Here is a 20,754-nt window from a genome sequence, read left to right as displayed (position 1 = left end):
CACGCCGGGCTTATCCATCTGCCCCCTACTTTCTGTCTGTCGTGGGCATGGGCCTGAACACACCCCCCAGTCTGGCTGCGCTCTCGCGGCGCGGGGTGGCGGGTGGATGTCTGCTCCGATCGCCCCCCACCTCTTTCCTCTCCCTCCTCCTCCTCCTCCTCCTCCTGCGGCCCCGCCCCAGGCTCCTCCCTCTTCCCAGGGCCCCGTCCCCGCGGCCCCCTCCCCACGCCCGTCCCCTCCCCCAGGCCGGGGACCAGGGCCCGCAGGGAGTGGGGTGGGGGGGTGGAGGTTGGGGGGCAGCGCAGGGCCACGGGTCCCCGAGGCCCCCTCCCCGCGCCGTCCGCGCGCGCCGCGCCCCTCGCGGCCTCCCGCGCCGCCTCCCGCCTTCCCCTCCTCCCGGTGACGTCCGGGTCCCTGCCCGTCTGAAAACTCCGCGCCGCGGCGGAGGCGGCGGCGGCCGAGGAGGAGGAGGAGGAGGAGAAGGAGGAGGAGGAGGAGCAGGAGCGGCGGCGGCGAGCCGAGCCGAGGCGGCGGCGGCGGTGGCGGCGGCGGCGGGGCCCGAGCCTAAGCCCCGGGCCGTGGACGAGCCATCCGGGCAGCGCGGGGAACGCCGCCCGAGCACGCCCGGCTCCCCGCGCCCCGCTCCGCCCGGGCGAGCGGTCGGAAGATGGTGGCGGCGCCGTGCGCCCGGAGGCTGGCCCGGCGCTCGCACTCGGCGCTGCTGGCGGCGCTCACGGTGCTGCTGCTGCAGACGCTGCTCGTGTGGAATTTCAGCAGCCTGGACTCGGGCGCCGGCGAGCTGCGCGCCGGAGCCGCCGAGCAGCCGCCCCCGGCCCCCGCGCCGCGCCGAGAGCGCCGGGACCTGGCCGCCCCGCCGCCCGCAGCCCGCGGAGGAGGAGGAGGAGGAGGAGGACGAGGACGAGGAGGCGGCGGCGGCGGCGGCGGCGGAGCTCGGGGGCCCCCGGCGCGCGCCAAGGGAGGCGGCCCCGGAGAAGCCCGCGCGCAGCGGCCGGCCGGCCGTGGGGCACCGCCTGCACGCGCCAGGGTAAGATGCCCCCGAAGCGCCCGCGCCCCGAGACCCGCCCCACGCACCCCTTGGTCCCAACAGGCCCGCCGGGGACCTGGTGGCCCCGCGGCTCCCAGGCTAGCTCTCTCGCCCCCTGCCCCAGCCACAGTCCGAGGACTGCCCCCCCCCCCCCAGGAGAGGCGCTGCGAGGTGCCAGTTCGCTGCCACTCTTGTTGGGCGCCCCACTTGCTCTCTTGGGTGGGGACGTTTGGTGCCTTGCTCTCTCTCTCTCTCTCCCTCTCTCTGCTCCGAGTGCGTGCGGAGGATCATGCCCGGTTCGGTTCCTCAGCTGCTGCTCTGTTTAGGGGCGATGCTCCAAGCAGTCTCTGTGGGTTTTGCTACAGACAGCCGAGTCTTGTTTATCCTGGCTTGGAAGGGTATTAAGTCCCCTGCCGTGTCCCCGAGTCAGTCTTGAGTCTTGGGTGCCCAGTGTGTCTGACTTTGAGAGTCCTGCTTCTCCTTGTGGATGCCTGCTCCTCTTGTCCACATCTGTCTCTGCCTCTAACCTCGCTCACGAGTGCTTGCTGACTTCACCTCTCCTCTGTCTGCAGCTTCAGGGCACTGTCCCCTGTCCTGGCCGTCTCTGACACAGGTAGCCCGGCGCCTTCGCCTCCTGCCTGTCCAAGCGCCCCGTCCCTGTTCCTTCTCTGGGTTTGTTTTGCCCTCCTTGGCTGCGGACAGTCACAGCTCCGAGATGACTTCGGCAGATCTCCGGGGCTAACTGGTTGGCTAGGTTGGGGAACTGACTTGTCCTCCGCTGTCCCCAACTTCTTCAGGGGTTCTCTTCTTCACCGCCTTGGAAGGCCACCTGGCTGAGCCCTACTAACTTGGAGAAAGAGGTCACGAGCCAGTGCTTCCTCTGGAATGGGACATGAATATCTATCTGTCTTAAGGACAATGTGATGGGCTGTGTGCTTGTCTGTTTGCTCCTCACCCCCCCCCCGTAGGAATTTTCCTAGATCCCAAAGGACACCAGACAGTAAGGGAGTGCTTCTAGGTTCTGTGGGGACAGGTTTGTCACGTTGAGAGCCCTCTCTGAAGACTGCCTTCCTGCATGGAATGTCTTGCTTTCTGATGCACTGAAGTTCTTTGGAGTTGGCATGACCCCCCGCCCCGTCCCTTTTTTTTTTTTGCCAGAGAGACTCCTTGTGCCAGTGGGCTGTGGCAGCTTCCCGAGGTGATCTGATGGCATTTTGTTACTGCTGTGCGGCTGGCAGCGACAGATCTTCCCCCTTGTTTGCAGGACAGGGTGGAGTGCAATTATAGATGGAGACCCCAAGTATTCTCAGTGAGAGGAGGGCTCCTGGAGTTGATCCTGATGTGGTCCAGAGCCGACATAATCCCCAGATCTTTCTGTACCTGGAGGGAGATCTCTGGGGAGATGGCTGGAAGGGGTGAGAGGCAGGCAGTGCTGGCCCAGGGTGGGAGCCTTCAGAGGAGGCCTGGAGAAGGGGCAGCATGGGACTGACCGCACCCTTGGCATCTCGGACTCAGGAGATTCTGCTGGGTGCATAGACCACCTGTTGAGATAAGAAAAGGGAAGCAAAGGTAACCAGCTGGCTGATTTCTTCATAGCTCCCAGATGTTCTGAGCAGCCCTCCACTGCCCCTCCTGGGGAGTTTAGCTCAGGATGCACTAGCCCAGCCTCCAGGAGGCTGCATTTGGGAAGGTTGGTAGCAGAATGCCACTTCTCTTTTGAAATCCTTTTTGGAATCTAGCTGGGCAGTGGAGTTCCGTAGCTTCTCTGTAATCCTAACACACTTCATCTGTAAATCTGATGCTTTCCCTGTGCCTCCGCTTACATCTCATCCCCTTCCCTAGATAGGCATATTTGTATATTTATTTTTCCCATTTTGTTTACTTTTGCACCTTTCCTTTCTGGCAGCTGTCTGCAGTTCTATGCACCCGGCGGTTACTCCTGGGCTTGTGTTTTAACTTATTGCTCCATCCGTCTCCTCTCTCTCTCCTTCCCCAGCCCCACCCCACACCCGTGGCTGCTGGACCCTAAAAATCCTTTGTGTATATTCTGGCTGCAGCCCTGACTGTGTCCTCTGGCTCTGACCACACCAACCCCTACCCTTTCATGAGACTTAAGGAAACCAGAAGGGGGCAGGCTGTTCCCAAAGTCCATCAGAGCTGGGGCTTGGGATGCAGGCAAGGAGAGCCGGAGACTGGTCACAATCCCAGAGGCCCTTACAACGTGTGGCTTGCTTGAGCAGCCTGCATGTGTGATGATTGCAAGGGCTTCCTAAATGTCCATTCAGGATGACACACACACACACACACACACACACACACACACACACACACACACACGCACATTGATTTTCCAGGTGGTTCTTGTTAAAGGGCCATGGAGGCATATATTTGGGTGGCGATTCTTCATTTCTGGGCTTCATGGCTGGAAGGGTGGGGTGGGCAATCATGGTCTGGGTGTGTGTGAGAGACAGTGTCAGGAAGGCCCTGTTGACCAGAACATTTCCCAATTCAGACCTCTCTGCTTCTCTCTGCCTGCCCTCCACAGCTTCTGAATGTGTGCACCCTTTAACTTTGGGGCTCTGTGCCCTGGGGAAGGTCTTGATTGATATTTTGGAGGTTCAGAAGGTGGGAAGGAGCGTGCTTCAGGGTGGCAGTGAGATGGGCATGTCTACGGAAGATTGGCTGTTGTCTACTCTCACATGTTGGAATGACTGTGGATTACAGCGAGTTTTGTGGCCAGGGCACTGGTTTCTCATTGGGGCTCCAACAAGCCACGGACTTTACTGAAGTCTTGGAATCTGACGTCAGAAAGCAGGAGGGGAGGAGAGTTCCCGGGCGAGGGACTATTAAAAAGACCAGCCTTCAAAAGATTGTCGATGGATTTGGTAGAAAATGAAAGCTGTGTGTTAATGTAACGGTATTTCTTTCCTTTGGGGTGCCCCTCCGTCGTTGTTTTTTTTTTTATCACATTTATTGTTTGTGCCCAAAGATATATTATTATTTATTTAATAAGTTTCATTTAAGACATCGAATTATTTTTGTCCTTGCCTACTCTATAACACACTTAAGGTAGAATGAAGTTTTTGTATTATCTGACCCCTTTGAAATGTTGATTTTTCTGTAGAAATTCCTCATTCTTCACATTACTCAGATAGCTTAGACTTTTTCAGACATTGCCAGTGACTTTGAACTATGGTTCCCTGCACCCAGAATGCCTGTGGTGACGGCAGCCTTGGAGGCGTAGCTATTCTTTCTATAAAAATGTTTGGAGACCAGAGAGAACAGAGGGCATTTTATTGGCAGTTCACCCCCTCCCCACACCCTCTCAGTGGAGTTTGTTTTGTTTGAGCAAAGCATTACACTTTGTATACAGAAATATGCACCATTGAACAATATTTATCTCACTGCAAATGCTGCCATCTGCTTAAACATTGGAAAATGTTAAATAAAATAAATAAAAGTAGAAATTAATCTATACATATACTTTATTCATTATATCCTATATAGTATGGTATGCCATATATGGTATAGTAAACATTAACTGAAATGGTTAGAACCCGAAGTGTTTCAAATTTTGAATTTCTTTTTTTTTTTTAAATTATTTATTTATTTGAGAGCGACAGACACAGAGAGAAAGACAGATAGAGGGAGGGAGAGAGAATGGGCGCGCCAGGGCTTCCAGCCACTGCAAACGAACTCCAGACGCGTGCACCCCCTTGTGCATCTGGCTAATGTGGGACCTGGGGAACCGAGCCTCGAACCGGGGTCCTTAGGCTTCACAGGCAAGTGCTTAACCGCTAAGCCATCTCTCCAGCCCCAAATTTTGAATTTCTAAAAACAATTTAAGATGTTAGCATAAAGTAATGAGACGGTGGGGATGGGACACAAGACTGAACACAAACTTATGTGTCTACTTTTTCAGTATGTGTGTGCGTGTAGTATAGGCAGCACATGCAGACATTTGCGCCTCCTTTGCGCATGTGTGGAGGCCAGAGGAGAATTGCTCATCCATGGCATTTCCCGAGGCAGAGTCTCTCTGTACCTGGAGCTGCCCTTTTCTATCTGACTGGCTGACCGGTGAGCCCCAGCTCCCCACAGGCCTGGGGTTACAAGGGTGTGTGGCTATGTCCAACTTAAAAAAAAATAAATGTGGTGCTGGGAAGTGAACACAGTAGAGCTCAGGCCCTCCTAGGCTCAGGAGTGCGTGGCAAATGGAAAGGCTAGTGCTGTTACCTGCTGGGCGGTCTCCCTAGACCCTGCTGTCTTTTCAATTTAATTTATTTGAGAGAGAGAAAGAGGCTGATAGAGAGCGAGAGCAAGCGAACGAATGGGCATTGCCAGGGCCTTTAGCCACTGTAAATGAACTCCAGATACATGTACCACCTTATGCATTGTGTGGGTACTGGGGAATTGAGCCTGGGTCCTTTGGTTTTGCAGGCAGGTAAGTTCCTTAACACCACTGAGCCATCTCTCCAGCCTTATTTTATTTTATTTTTTTTTTTAGTTTTTTTGAGGTAGGTTCTCATTCTAGCCTAGGCTGACCTAAAATTCACTATGTAATTTCAGGGTGGCTTTGTACTCACCGCAATCCTCCTACCTCTGCCTCCCACGTGTTGGGATTAGAGGCGTGTGCCACCAACCCTGGCTGTTCTGTTTTGTTTTGAGACAAGGTTGCACTGTGTAGCTCAGGCTGGCCTCAAAATTGTGGTCTTCCTTCCCGTAGCCTCTCCACTGCTGAGATTACAGGCACTTGTGGTGGCTGAAACAATTCGTTTATGTGTTTTATATGCCTTACGCATCTTGTAGCCAGAGGTGACGTTACACAGTCTGCTTAGTGTGCTGGCATTTTAACTGAGGTCCATCTTAAGACAGCAAGCCTAGAATTTTCCACTTGTCAGATGGGTGCTCAGAAACCTTGGGACTTGGGAGCCATGATGAGTTAGGGTACTTCACCTACATATATGGACATGTGTATGAACCTGCATATGCACATGCATACGAACATGTATATGGACGTGTATATGAACATGTGTATGGACGTGTATATAAGTGTATAAGCTCACTTTCCTTGCAGTCTTCTCACACTTTCTACGTTCTGATTTATCAGTTCATATATTTATAATCCTGCAAAAGATTAGATAGCCAAATGCTAGTTGGCAGAAAGGAGCAAGCTGAGGCTTCAATTCTTATTTTCTGGGGATTTTCCAACGTCGATCCAGGGTCTTAATAGAAGAAAATGTCTAGTGACTTGAGCTAGTGCGGAAGGTTGATAGCTTTGCATCCTTGTATGAATGTGTCCCTCCAAACCAAAAGATATCCTCAAGCCTCCCTCTGTCCTACGAGCCTGTCTGCCCTGCCAGAGCTGTCTGTGGTTGGTGGGGTGGCAATGTCTGTGAGCAGCTAACCAAGTGCATTCCAGTGGGACTGTACAGGGCGAAGGTCTCCCTGCCCTGGCTTCTGGCTATGCTGTTGCAGAGATACCACTTATAGTTGCTCTTCCTTTGTACAATCTTGTTTCTGACCACCATCTACCGGGACAAAGAGCAGGTACTTGGGAGAAGATAAAATGCATAACAAGCTCAAGTCAAAACAAAACCCAAATTGAAAGGGACGGATGTAGAGACAGAAATAAAAGCCACAGGAAATGTGTGCCAGGACCCCACGCATCTTGTGTGAAATCTAGCTTTTCACTGTCCTGTTTCCATAATCCTGGGCAGGTTGGCCTCTCTCTGCTGCTCTGTGGGTTATGTGAGGGCAAAATCTAACAGCAGTGCACGTGAACCAACACGGGCCCAGCGTGTATCAAGGCTCTGACAAGAGCTGCTGTTCTTAGAAGGGAGTTTTTGATGAGTTTGGGAATCAGCACCTGCATTGATACAGTTACTTGCTTTTCCACATAAGAAGGGTTTGCCTGAAACCCAAAGTCGTGGAAAGAATAGGGTTCCTTTGGTGACTGTCAGCCTTGGAGCAGGATGGAGTGTGGTAGAGGGAAGAGCAGCAATGCTGATTGAGTGCCACTCGTAAAGCCAGACATAACCTGGGTGTTTTGCATCAATAACGTTACTAAGTTCTCTTGCAGGCTGGGGAAGTACCTCAGCAGATAATGGACTTGCTGCATAAGCACAAAGACCCGAGTTCAGATCCCCAGCTCCCATGTAAGTGTCAAGCAGGTGTGGTGGCCCACCCCTAATCCTAGAGTTTGAAGGCAGAGGCAGGATCCCTGGGGCATAGTTAGACTAGCCAAATCACCGACCTCTGGGTTCAAACAAGAGATTCTGCCTCAGTAATAAGGCAGGGAGTTATTAACGAAGACACCTGATGTCAGCCTCTGGCCTTTACCCACATGTCCGCACGTGTTCATGTGAGCCCCCTCACACCCCTTTGAACATGTACACACCCTCATGCACACCACACACCTACTACACACAATTTTCTCTTTCTTAAAAAACTCTCATTCTCTGTCTCTCCATTCCTATATCAGTCTATACACCCATCTTTCCACACGTCATCTGCCCTCTTCCCTCCTTGTGCAAGAATGTCAGTCTCGCACAAACATTGAAACTAAGAGAGTAAGGATGAGAGGATGAAAATGGCTAGTTATGGCACAGAAGTAAAAGTGGGCTTTTCCAACGCCATTGGACGGTGCCATGGAGCTCTCCCAGCTTCGTGGGACTGCTCCCTAGGTAAAGGTTCATTGAGGTGGAGCTGCTGCTTGTGAGAGATCAGAGCTGCACTTGCCAAACTGGGAGGGAAGGACGGTCTGCTGTCCAGATTTCTGTGCTCATTGTCCGCATAGGTTTTTGAAAAATCTTCAGAGCAGCCATATTCTTCCAGAAAATCATTGCCGCATCTCAGAAATTCCTTAAGTGTGTGCGCACTTTTGAGATGGATAGAGAAATCACTTGCATCAAACCATATCTCTAAGTAATGTTGGATAATAATATCACTGGCAAAGCCTGCCCAAAAGTTAGGATGCTCCAGGAACTCCCCTCCCTCCCTCGGGCCCTGACCCTTGATATAGCTGGGACCTAGCCTACATATCTCTAGGTAGTAACTCACTGAAACCTCATGCTGCAGTGGGTAAACTGACGCCTAGCCACTTGAGCAGCTGAGATTCAAACCCAGGCAGTCGGGACTGTACAGTGTCGGTTCTAACTCTTCCAGAGTCTCCGTCTGACCTGGAGCCCCAGAACTCCTCCAAGGACTCGAAATGCTCTGCCTAAGGACAGGATCTTACCGTATTTTTAAAGTTTCATTGCAAATACTCAAAGAAAAAAATGTGAGTTTTGGGCTAGAGAGATGGCTTAGCGGTTAAGCGCTTGCCTGTGAAGCCCAAGGACCCACATGCGCAAGGGGGCGCATGCATCTGGAATTCATTTGCAATGGCTGGAGGCCCTGGCATGCCCATTCTCTATATATCTGCCTCTTTCTGTCTCACTGTGTGTTTCTCTCAAATAAATAAATAAAAGTACCCCCAAAAGTGAGTTTTTTTTTCATATACATACAGAAAATGGAAAGGTTATTGTAATCAAGCACAGTAACACACCTGTAATCTTACATAGTACCCCTTCCTTGGAAAGGGAGACAAGGCAGAGCATTAAAACTGTTCTTTTGACAAAAATCCTGACTTTGATAAATCTTTTTTTCTTTTTTTTTAAAAATATTTTATTTATTTATTTATTTGCAAGTGAGAAAGAGGTGGAGAGAGAGAAGGAGAGAGAGAATGGGTGCACCAGGGCCTCCAGCCACTGCAGACGAACTCCAGATGCACATGTGTCCCCCTTGTGCATCTGGGTTACGTGGGTCCTGTAGAATTGAACTGGGATCCTTCGGCTTTGCAAGCAAATGCCTTAGCCACTTGGCCATCTCTCCAGCCCTAATAAGTCTCTTGATTGTGTGTGTGTGTGTATTGTTCATGAATGTGTATGTGTGTTATAATGGGAGTATTGTACACATATATATGGGGGTTTACTGTGTGCACACGCACAGGCCAGAGGTCAACATCTGCTGTCTTTAATTGCTGCCCACCTTACTTACTCGGACAGGTTTTTCTCTCTGAACTTTGAGCTCACCAATTCAGCTAAACTAGGCAGCATGCCCAGGGAGCCCTCTGTTTGAGATTCCAGGTGCATGCCAATATGCCTGGCATTTTTACGCGGGTACTGGGGATCTCCCTTGGCCCTCACTAAAACCTTAAGCACAATAAAATATTAAGCACAGTTCTCATGTTGTATTTTAGACCTGTGGACATTGTTCAACTTGTATATCTGCTAATTTGGTCCCCATCTCCTCCTTTCACGGCAGGAGTTTATGTTCCTGAAAGAGAAAGTATCACCCGCAGTGAAATGGACCATGGATCATGTGCATCCTTGGAAGTAGTTGACCTTGAGATACGCAGTTGCATAGAGGGAGAGGTTCTGCATTCAGCTCTCTGTGGTCCAGGGAAGAGGAACGGGAGGAAGGCGCAAGGTCCTGGGCCACAGAAAACGTCCTGCTGCTCTCTTCTTCAGTTGAACCACATTTTGGTTATTTCTGGAGGAGCCCCAGGGCCTGTCCTGAGAACCTGGGTGACATGGGACATTGCACCAAGAGCGATAGCTGTGAACACAGGGTCTATATCATGTGGGCACTTCCTTCCGCCTGCAACAGAAACTACCCGTTTGCCCACAGATAGTCATCAGGTTGTGTCTCCCTGAGCCCTGCAGTTAGCTTGCTCCTGCCCCTCAGTCGCAGAGAAGGTGGTTACCTTAGCCTGGAGCAGGGAAACTGGCATCAATTAATTTCAGTCTGAAAACCCAGGTCCCTGGCCAGATAGGGAAGAAAACAGAGATATCCCAAAGTCTTTTCTTTCTGGGGGTGTCCCTCCTCCTAGGAACCCCTGAAGGTGAGGAAGTGGATTTGTGTCCCCTGAGACTGGGTTAGTCCCAGCCAGGTGACCCTGGCTTATCTGGGAATCTGATTCAGGCTAATGTGTCAGAGGCTGCCTAAGGGGCAGTGAGGTAACAAATGTTTGTGCCTCCTGCCGGGATTCCCTGGAATCCTGAGCTGTGAAGCAGCGGCATAGTGGAGTAGAGATTTTGGGATTCATAGCCAAATCAGGAGGTAAAACTGGGTGACTGCCAAGACTTAGTCTGTACCCACTTTGCTATTGGTGGGTTCCTTGTCTCTAGCCCCACTTTTCTGATCTTCCTCCATCTGTATGTGTATGATTCCATCCATTCATCTATTCATTCATTCACCCATCCACCCATGCATCCATCCATCCACATATCCATGCATGCATGCATCCGCCCATCGATCCACATACCCATATATCCGTGCATCCATATATCCATCCATGTATCCACATACCCATCATTTATGCATCCATCTATGTTCCCATCTCTCCATTCATGAAAAACGTTTGCATGCTTGATGATGAGTGCCTATAGGTAAATAAGCATTGAATCTAAAGGTGCTCTATAAGATCATATTAGTTTTGGGATTTCTTTTAAAAGCCTCAAGACTTGGTAGACTTAGGCCACATTCTTCCTCAAAAAAAAAACTTTTTTGAGGCAAGCCCAACAGACTGGCTTTTTTTAATGAGAAAGAGAGAGTGAGTGAGAGAGGGGAGAGAGAGAGAGAGAGAATGAGAATGACTTGGCATGCCAGGGCCTCCAGCTATTATAATCAAACTCCAGACATGTGTAGCTTTGCACTCTTTCATCACCTTGTGTGTCTGGCTTACATGGGACCAGGAGAGTCGGGCATAAGTTCCTAGGCTTCGCAGGCAAGTACCTTAGCCACGGAGCCATCTCTCCAGCCCCTTTCTCAATTTTTAACGGCCACACTGGGAATGATTATACCCAACTCCCTTCAGTTCTCAGCAGCCCCTGAAAGTTCTTTTCATTTAACCCATGGTACTTGACCATATCTTCTAGAAGGTTGACTTTGCAGCCCATTTAGAAGGCTTCTGTGGTCATGGTGTAGAACTAGCATATCTATGTGTGGCCACCAGTCAGTCCTCCCCGTGACTCCTACGTGACTTACTGGCTCATCTGCTTCTGCCCTCCTTTGGCAGCGTTCTCCCTTGGCCCCTCTGGATCTCTAGAAAATGCAAATTCTCTTAAGCATTGGCTCATTCAGAAGGCAAGTTTCTTGGATGAAAATAAGTCGAATAATGCACTCTGCAGTTTGGCAAACTGTTTCCCTTTCCAGGAAGTGTAGGCAGCAGGATATTTCGGCTCTCCTGCTCTCTCCTCTCTGTGCTCTGCACACCCTCGTTCCCCAGCAATGTGCACCCGGACTTGGCGAGTTGTCAGGGAAACAAGCAGATAGGCCAGTACAATGTCCCGGTGTCCTTCGGCTTGAGTTTCATTTCTGTCAAGGATATGTGAGACTTCTGCCTTTGTGTCCTTTCTTCGTTAGGTGATGTTCATAGGCCCATTTCTCTCTCTAGATCATATTTGATAAATGGACAAGGACGTGCTTTGAAGCTCAGGAGGGGCTGGGGAGAGACCAGCATGAGGACCTGTGTTCAGATCAGTAGCACACGCTTTAACAACTGGGCCTGTAATTCCAGTGCCAGAGAGGCAGGCATGGGTACGTGACTGGGACCTGCTGGCTAGTTTGGCTAACCAAACTGGCTCTAGATTCAGTGAGAGACCCTGTCTGGCTCAACTGAAAGAAAGAAAGAAAGAAAGAAAGAAAGAAAGAAAGAAAGAAAGAAAGAAAGAAAGAAAGGAAGAAAGAAAGAAAGAGGAGGACTGGAGAGATTGCTCAGTGGTTAAGATACTTGTTTGAGAAGCCTAAGGAGCCAGGTTCGATTCCCAGGTACCCACGTAAGCAAGCTGCCCAAGGTGGCACATATGTCTGGAGTTCGTTTGCAGTGGCTAGGGGCCCTGTAATTCCCACTCACTCTCTCTATGTATCTCTCTTTCTCTCTCTCCCTAATAAATAAAATACAAAACTAGTTAAAAAAATAAGGTGAAGAGTGACTGAAACAGACACCCAATGTTGACTTCTGGTCCCCACACACATGGGGGCATGCATGCCCCTTTCTCATGTGTAGACATCAAAAGAAAAGAAAAGGAAAACCACAGGAATGAGAGACGGGGCTCATGTTTAAGGGCAGAAGAGGATGGAGGCCTCACGGGCACTTCGCCCTGAGTTCTTCTGCAACCCCAAAGTAACTGTTAATCAGATGACGGGAGAACGACAGAGTGGAATCCACTGCAGGCTCCTCCATCTGCAAGCCACGTGCAGTACTTCGCGGGGAGGGCTGCTGTGTGCCAGGCACCATGAAAGTCCCTGCCTTCCCGGAGGTTAGGTTTGGAGTATAGGAGGACCTGCAAACCCAATGTCATTACGGTAGTAATAATAACAACTGATGTAATTTACAAAATATCAAAACAGTAGGTAGCAATCGTAAGTTGGAGTTAAAGGCAGGAGCCAGGGAAGAGTGTTGATCGTGGAGTGGAGGGATTTGTTTGGTTTACTTTATTATTTTGGGTAAATCTGGCTTATTTGGGGTAAGGTTGTATTCTGGATGGAGGCTTCGGCTAGAGTAGTTGCAAGCTGTTGCTACGAATCCCAGCTGCGGGGCAGACATCAATCCCGGTGCACTGCTGGCTGCAGGTATGAAGATGTCCACCGTGGCCTGGACAGCTCTGTGGGCTGAGGGCAGAGCATCCACCTTGTGTGCCCGAGGCCCTGGGTTCCAGCTCTGACGCAACCAAGCCAGAACGAAACACTGGCTGTCGCAGTGATCCGTAAAGAACTGTTTCTGCTCATATCTGTACAAAATTTATTCATTTGTTTTATGCATGTTCCTGTGTTTCAAAAAGTACTATATGTATGCCTGTGCATACTTCATACATACATATAAATGAAATGCTATACATTTAGTCTGAAACATGGTCTCAAACTGAGCACACCCAGGGAACCAACACCCAGCCCAGGAACAGAACCCTGGTAATACTGTAGTGTGCCCCTCCCCCACTGCTCAAGTGAATATTCCTTTAATCCCAGCACTCGGGAGGCAGAGGTAGGAGGATCACCTTGAGCTCAAGGCCACCCTGAGACTACATAGTGAATTCCAGGTCAGCCTTGGCCAGAGGAATCTCTGCATATTTTTTTGAATGCAGATCAGTGAGACTATATCAGTATAACCTGCTTTTCACAATGATAACCCCAAGGCCCTTACAGCTTAAGCATGCCCATGTGTCACGTGGCATGTGAGTGTACAAAAGCACACAGGTCGGTGCCCAAGCTTAATCCAGGTTTGGATTCCACTCTGGATTGGGGAGAGACTCGCCAAGGAGATGTCATATTTGGTAGAAGGTCCCGTAGAATGGGCGACCTGGGCCCTTTGTGGTAGGCTTGCTGCTGTCGGCCTTGCTTGGGCAGATATAGAAGCTTGGCTGGCCCAGGGGACCCCGAGGCCTGTGTTCTGTGGTTTAGGGCCTGAGGTCCTGAACATCTTTTGGATCAATGACTGTTCCTGTCCAGTACCTGTGCTCTGCTTCCCATGTGTGGGGCTTGAAATTAGCCATGCTGAATGGGGCCCCAAATGGGTCAGTAATGACTACATTAACTTAACCCTGAACCAAGACCGCCGTTCAGAGCCAGAGTAACGGAACCGTAATGGGGGCACCAACTAATCGTTTCATGATGGCCGGGGTGGGGGGAGGAGTGCAAGGACAGCCCGGAGCTCAAGGATCACGAGGAGTTTCCGAAGTCTCAGCACTGTGTTTATGAAATAAACAAATGCTTTTGGTAATGAGAACTAATGTGTACAGTATTTTAACAATTTTTTTTGTTTATTTTTATTTATTTGAGAGCGACAGGCAGAGCAAGAGGCAGATAGATAGAGAGAGAATGGGCATGCCAGGGCATCCAGCCACTGCAGACGAACTCCAGATGCATGCGTTACCTTGTGCATCTGGCTAATGTGGGTTCTGGGGAATCAAGCTTCAAACCGGGGTCCTTAGGCTTCACAGGCAAGCGCTTACCTGCTAAGCCATCTCTCCAGCCCTAATGTGTACATTATTTAAGGACAGCATTCATACCATCTTGGATGGATCAAGCAATACAGTGGTTACCTCATTAAACATCCTTTCTTTGGGGATGTGGAAAAGTGATTCTCTTTCTCATCTCCTATCCTTGTGAAATGTAGCTTTATTAATTAGAGATGAAATGGGAAATCTTTTTATTTTTATTTTTTGCCAGACTAGTAGCTGTTTCCTGATGATTTTTTTTTTCCCATGAAGAGCTTTGATTTGCAGATGTTCTGTCTGAAATAAAAGCCTGTTCATTGCCTCTCACTCTCTTTTATCCCTGGCTGGGAAGGGACAGCTGGTATGAAAGACACAGAGGCCCTCTGGCTCACCATCAAGCCTGGCAGGTGACTGTGGGTCTAATGCAGCCACTCCCCTTGCCTGCCTTTTCTCATGTCTTTGTGAACGTTGTCGAATCACCAGTGTTTCACTTCTTAGGCAGAAAGTGAAGAGAAGACGGTGAGAGCGTGGAGGACACAGGCTAAAGGAGGGGATGCAGAGAAACAGAGTGGCCTGCTGGTGCATGGGCTTGCTGTGAATTCTTCCTAGGTCAGGAGGCTGCTGGCTGCTTGGGGTTGCATGTGTGTGGGAGAGGTGAAAACAATCCAACAGGCTGAGGAGACGGCTCAACAGACAAAGTGCTTTCCACGTGCGCATGGATACCTCTGTTCATCTCCTCAGACCCACGTAGGAGCCAGGAGCTGTACTGGGCTTCTGTAATCTCAGCATGCCTATGGTGAGATGGGAGGTGGAGAAAGGAGAATTTCCTAGCAGCAGCCAGCCAGCCTGGTGAACAGTGAGCGAGAAACCTCAGTGAGGTGGGAGGCAAGCGCTGACATCTGAAAGTTGTTCTCTGCCCTCCACGCGGAATGGCACATGTGCCAGCCCCCCTTCTCTCTCTCCCACACACAGCAATCAAACAGCAGTATCTGGAAGAATCCAGCTCTTTTAGAGTGAGTAGGGGGCATAACTCCCCCCCCCCCCACATACAATTGGACATTGGAAATAAAGCAAGAAGTAAGCCCGGCTTTTTGGGGTGGGGTCTGGGCTACAAATAGAGTGATGGCAGCAGAGGATCCCTAACTCTTCCCTTTGCTCTCTTTCTTCCTCCCTTGCTTTCTCCTCCTCTTCCTCCTTCACTTGGCTGGGGAAGAAGACTTCATCTATCTAGTAAAATAAAAAGTAAATTAGAAAAATTTAAATTGGTAGCTGGTATCAAGGATTTCAAACAAAAATGTAATTTGGGGTGCCTATTAAAGTCTTGAAACTCTGGCTCTTCTTCCCCATGAAGCTGCAGTTTGAAGGAGAGGGGATGCACTTCAACCCTCCAGCTTGCCACAGGACCCCCCTGTCTGCTTCAGTTGCTTGTGACACCTGGGAACCACAGCAGGGCTTCTGAGAGTCAGCTTCCCAAAGTCCCTGTGATGACATACCTGACTAGCAATTTAAAATTCTGGCTCTGGGTAAGGTTTCAGTTCATGACCATCTGGCTCCACCTCCTGAAAATACCACCTCCTTCCAAAGAACCACTAGCTGGGTCCAAACCTTCAAGGCATGGGCTTTTGTGAGACATCTAAGTTCTGTACCGTAATGGGATTTGGGTTAATGACTCTCAAAATAACACAATAGCCATCGCTGCTCTCTGCTAAATGTCACTATGCGCCCAACACCACACCAATGAGTCTCACTGATGATCACATTCAGTATTGAAAACGGCTTATCAAGTAGCTGCTGATATTGGACCTGTTTACTTTATTCACCGAGACCCATTTCCTTTGACAAGGATGAAGTCTACGCAGAGCCACTGCGCTGTGGGGATTGAAATTTCCACTCAGGCAACGTGACCTGGGAGCTTATGTGTCCAAATTCTGAGCGTCACAGAAAGCTTCAACAAGGCGTTTTTCTCCCAGCCAATGTACAGGGAGTTGGCCCTTTTTGCCCATTGCGTGGATGGAACCCTTGAGACCCAGGATCCAAGATCAAGCCAGTTTGTAAAATGCACAGCATGGCTTACTTAATGTTGCTAAGTAGAGGACCCTGGTACGCTTGTGATGCATGTCTGTGGTAAGAGGCCCCGACCCCATTCCCAGGGAGCCTGTCATGGGTGGTAGCTTCCAGAACATCGTATTTATAAGCTGATGGTTTGTATTAAAATAATAATTAGGGCAATTATTATAAGCACAGATTGCTGTACGTCTCAGCTGATGACTGCGCAAAAATAATAAACTGCATCTTCTCTGGAAATCGTGTGACGCCCAGCCTGGCCATTTTTCTTTCTGAGGGCCGGGCATAGGTTTAGCTGCAGGTTGAAGGTTATGTGATTTTTGCCAGCTGTTGTTGACATGAATGGTATGGCCAGCAGCTTTCCATGGGTGGGGTGACTGGTGACTGGGGGACATCTTTTCCTAGGCTTGCTGTGGAAAATAACTTGGCTAGATTTGAATGGTGACACTGTCCTTTAGAGTCTATGAAGTCTGTGCCTCATCCTTGAAGCAAACACAGTAGTGGAGGAGAATAATTTGAACTCGGTTCTTACCTTTAAATAGTTCTAAACAGTCTTGCCATTGCTAGCACTGGCCACAGCCGAGGATGCACGGCTGATTGAATGCCACGGGTCAGCTGTCTGTGGTTCTCTGATTGCTGTGTTGATTGTAAACATGTGCTGTAGCTCCGTTTCGTGAACCTATTTTTGCACTACTGCGGATGGAACCCAGCACCTGACACAGGTTAGGCAAATGCTCTGCCGCTGAGCCGCATCCGTAGCCCTGCTCTGGCTCTTTAAAATGGAATATAGGTATAGAAATTGCTCAGATCGTGAATGCCAGCTCACAGCTGGGTGGGCCTCAGCTGCAGAGCCCGAGCTTCTGCCCCCTGAGCCTCCACGGGCAGCTGTGGCTGCTGATCCCATCACTTACTGTTGACTCCGTTTCGAAGTGTGAACCTGTGGTCTGCACGCTACCTCAACGACATACGTGTTGTCTGGGAGAGTCGTCTGTATCCGGAGTTAGCAAACCCCAGTCTTGAGGCCAAATCCAGTCCATTGCCTGTTTTCATTTGGCCTGTGAACTAAGAATGTTTTTTTTTTTTAAATATTTTATTTTTACTTATTTATTTGAGAGGGGTGTCAGATAGATAGAGACAGGGAGAGAATGGACATGCCAGGGTATCCAGCCACAGCAAACAAACTCCAGATGTGTGCGCCACCTTGTGCATCTGGCTTACGTGGGTTCTGGGGAATCGAACCAAGGTCCTTTGGCTTTGCAGGCAAGTGCCTTAACCACTAAGCCATTGCTCCAGCCCCTAATAATGTTTTTTAATTTTTTTTGTTTATTTATATTTATTTATTTGAGAGTGACAGACAGAGAGAAAGAGGCAGATATACAGAGAGAATGGGCATGCCAGGGCCTCCAGCCACTGCAAACGAACTCCCGATGTGTGCGCCCCCTTGTGCATCTGGCTAATGTGGGTCCTGGGGAATCAAGCCTCTAACAGGGGCCCTTAGGCTTCACAGGTAAGCGCTTAACCACTAAGCCATCTCTCAGCTCTAGAGTGGGTTTTATATAGTGTAAGTGGCTGAGGGGTGGGAAAGAATATTTCATCACATGACAGTTATGTGAAATTCAAATTTGTGTTTATAAATAAAGCTTTACTGGAACATAGGGATGTCCATTTCATTTATACATTAGCTACAGCCACTTTGGGGCTACAGTGTGTGAGTTGAGCAGTTGAGAAAAAAACGTACGGCCCAAAAAAGGGCAGATGATTCAGTCTTTACTGCACAAGCACGGAGACCTGAGTTCGGGTCCTCTCTTAACACCCACGTAACATGTGGGCATAGTGATGCAGTCCTGTACTCCTGGTGCTGGGCAGGCAGAAATGAGAGGATCGCCAGGGCTTGCTGGCTAGCTTGTCTAGCTGAATTGTTGTACTGTAATTTCAGTGAGAGAGCCTGTCTCATAAGAATACCATGGAAACAGGTCAGGGTAGCCACCTGATGTTCACCTCTGGCCTATACCCCCCCCCCCACACCCACAATCACATCTACAAGCACAAAGATAAACGTACATCATGTATACACACACAAAAATGCATGATTCACAGAGCCTAAAATATTTACTCTCTGGTCCTTTATAAATAAAGTTTGCTGACATGTAACTGTAGAATCAAATCATTCATTTGCCTTGCTGTATCATTTTACTGTGAAAACCCGAAAATTTGCATCTCTCTTTCTTTTTTTTTAATTTGTGTGAGTGTGGTGTGGGCGGTGGATCCCAGGGCTTCGTACATGTTAGACAATTGCCCTACCACTCCAACCCCAGCTCTGACACACCCTGCTTAAGGGTACTTGAGCAGTTCCTAGTTTGTGGTCATTGCAAATAGCGTCACAATAAATTTTCTTATTCATGTGTTTTGGTGAATGCCCACAGTTTGATTGGATGGGGTCCAAGGAGCAGAATTGATTTAAGGCGCCGTTTTGTTTGTAACGGGTTGGTTTGGAGATTAAACTTTAATCCCGAAACCTCACTGTTCATGCTAGGGAGTGAGCGAGTGACTCCTTTACACTGAACCTGTGGGCTGAGGCTTACTCTCGTAATTAGTCTTGCAAAAATGGGAAATCCATGGAACCCAAATTTATTAATTGACTGCTGTGCTTCCATTTCCTTTCCTTCCAGGATGTTGGGAGCATGCCTGATATTAACTGCTTTAGTTGCTTTTGGGAAAGGTGCCATCATTTAATTTCTTACACCAAAGTCCGGTGGTTCAAAGGGCTCTTATCTTTAGACAGCAAAACAGGCCTGGCAGAGGGAGGCATTCTTCCGTCTGTGTCACTCTCTGCTTTGATTGACTTCTGTTTATCCCCAGCAGTTCTGGCTTTCTCGCTGGGAAGACGATGAATGAATGTGGCCCAACTCCCCAATAAGATCTCTAGCCCGCAGTGACACATGTCAGTTTGCATTGGGGCGGTGTGCAGAAGCAGCCCTTTGGGGACTGCCTATCTTGTGTGGCCACAGTGTCAGAGCACAGTGCCTCCCCCAGGACCTGTCTTCCGTGTGTGTGTCAGGAGTGTTTAGTCGAAAGTGCTGTGCGTCGCTGTCTGAGCCCTGGTCATTTCCCATTGCCGTCCCACCTCTTCGAGCATATCTCTGACAGCGCTGGGACAGGGATTCCCTTCCATCCCCCCCCCAGCTTTCGGATTTGCTTGGCACTGGCTGAAAATATGACTTAATATTCTTTCGGGGGCTTGTCAGAGAGTCATGTCAGCTTTGTGTCATAGCCAGCCTGCCTCACCAGGGGCAATGTCCTGGCTGTCTGAGGAGCCTGGCCTTGGGTCCTGCCCTGTGCCAGGAATGGGCATAAGGAATGTCACCAGAGAAGACTGCTTGCTGATGCTTTAGCATTTCTTCTGGATGAAATTTGGATTGTTGTGCTGAAAGTGGAGTTGAAATCCCATTCAGCCCTAATCTGCTCACAGTGACTCAGTTTTCAGCAGAGCCCACTGTGGTTTTGAAAAAGGGGCTGCAGGGACCCCAGTGACAATGTGGGTTAGAACCCCTGGATGTGGAGAGAGACTCCTTAAATTAAGATGGGTTTGCTCTATCTCCACTAGCTTTATGATTGTGGATTAAGCTTTAGAATTGTAGTAAAACTGTTTGTAAAAGTGTGTGTGTGTGCGTGTCTGTGCATGTGCACACACACATTCTGAGGGATGACTTTTATCATGGCGACTGTCTAAGCTGGGTGTCCCCGTGATACATACCTGTAATCTTAGTCCCCTTCCCCAGAGGTAGAAGTAGGAGGACTTAGAAGTTCGAGGTCAGCCTCTGCTACCTAGGGAGTTCCTCAGCTCCACAGGGAGTTCGAGGCCAGCCCAGGATACATGAGACCCTGTGCCAAAACAAAAGCCAAAAGGAAACAGAGGGAAAGGAATGATGGTAATAGCACCTACCATCTCTGATGCTGGCCACATACCAGGTGTTTCACAACCCATACTCTGGCCACCCTGTGACGTGAGTGTTGTCAGTGTTGCTGCTCTGGGGATAGAGGAAGTGAGGCACAGAGAGGGGAAGTAACTCTTGAAAGGGTTGTGCGGCTGGTGAAGGGCAGATCTGCTTTCTCACCCAGCCTGGCACAGGGCCCATGTTTTTTTGCCTCCCCATCCCTAGAAGCTGAGGAAGAGGAAGAGAAAAAGGAGGAGGAGGTAGAGTTGGATGTGAGAGAGGATTGCCCAGCTAGCTGTTTTTCCTCCCCTTTCTGTCCCCAGGGAACTGGATCCTGTTCCTAGCTCAGCCATGCCCTGAAGGCTCTTGGTGCTTCAAGCCGGCCACGTAGCTACTCTCTGTCTCTTCCTCAACTTCCGCTATCAGAGCAGTCATGCTAAGGATACTAAGGAGTGTTCATTTCATTAAAAAAAAAAAAAAACACTTCTGGAAAACTTTAAAAAATGATGTGTAAACAGGGAGTGAGGGGTGGGGGAGAGAGAATGGGTTCTTCAGGGCCTCTTGGCACTGCAAAGAAACTCCAGAGACACGTGCCGCTTCGTGCATCTGGCTTTATGTAGGTACTGGGGTATCAAACCCAGTCCAGTAGGCTTTGCAAGCATGTACCTTTAACAGCTGAGCCATGTTCCCCAGCCCCTTCAAAGCATTCCTGACCACCTCCATCGCAATGTAT

The 20,754-nt window shown here is 49.6% G+C and overlaps 1 protein-coding gene across 1 annotated transcript in view; it reads left to right on the top strand.

Moving 5' to 3' along the window:
* The first annotated feature begins 652 nt into the window (after window positions 1-652).
* Xylt1 (xylosyltransferase 1) overlaps window positions 653-20,754 on the top strand; it is a 299,655-nt gene continuing 279,553 nt past the window's right edge. Inside the window, exon 1 of the mRNA XM_045130371.1 lies at window positions 653-1,045. Within this exon, the coding sequence (XP_044986306.1) occupies window positions 668-1,045 (378 nt within the window). The 5' untranslated portion in view covers window positions 653-667. The remainder of the gene's footprint in view (window positions 1,046-20,754) is intronic.

Source organism: Jaculus jaculus, chromosome 11 (genome assembly GCF_020740685.1).
Source record: "Jaculus jaculus isolate mJacJac1 chromosome 11, mJacJac1.mat.Y.cur, whole genome shotgun sequence".
Classification (NCBI taxonomy): Eukaryota; Metazoa; Chordata; class Mammalia; order Rodentia; family Dipodidae; genus Jaculus; species Jaculus jaculus.
This window is presented reverse-complemented; position numbering and strand designations above follow the sequence as displayed.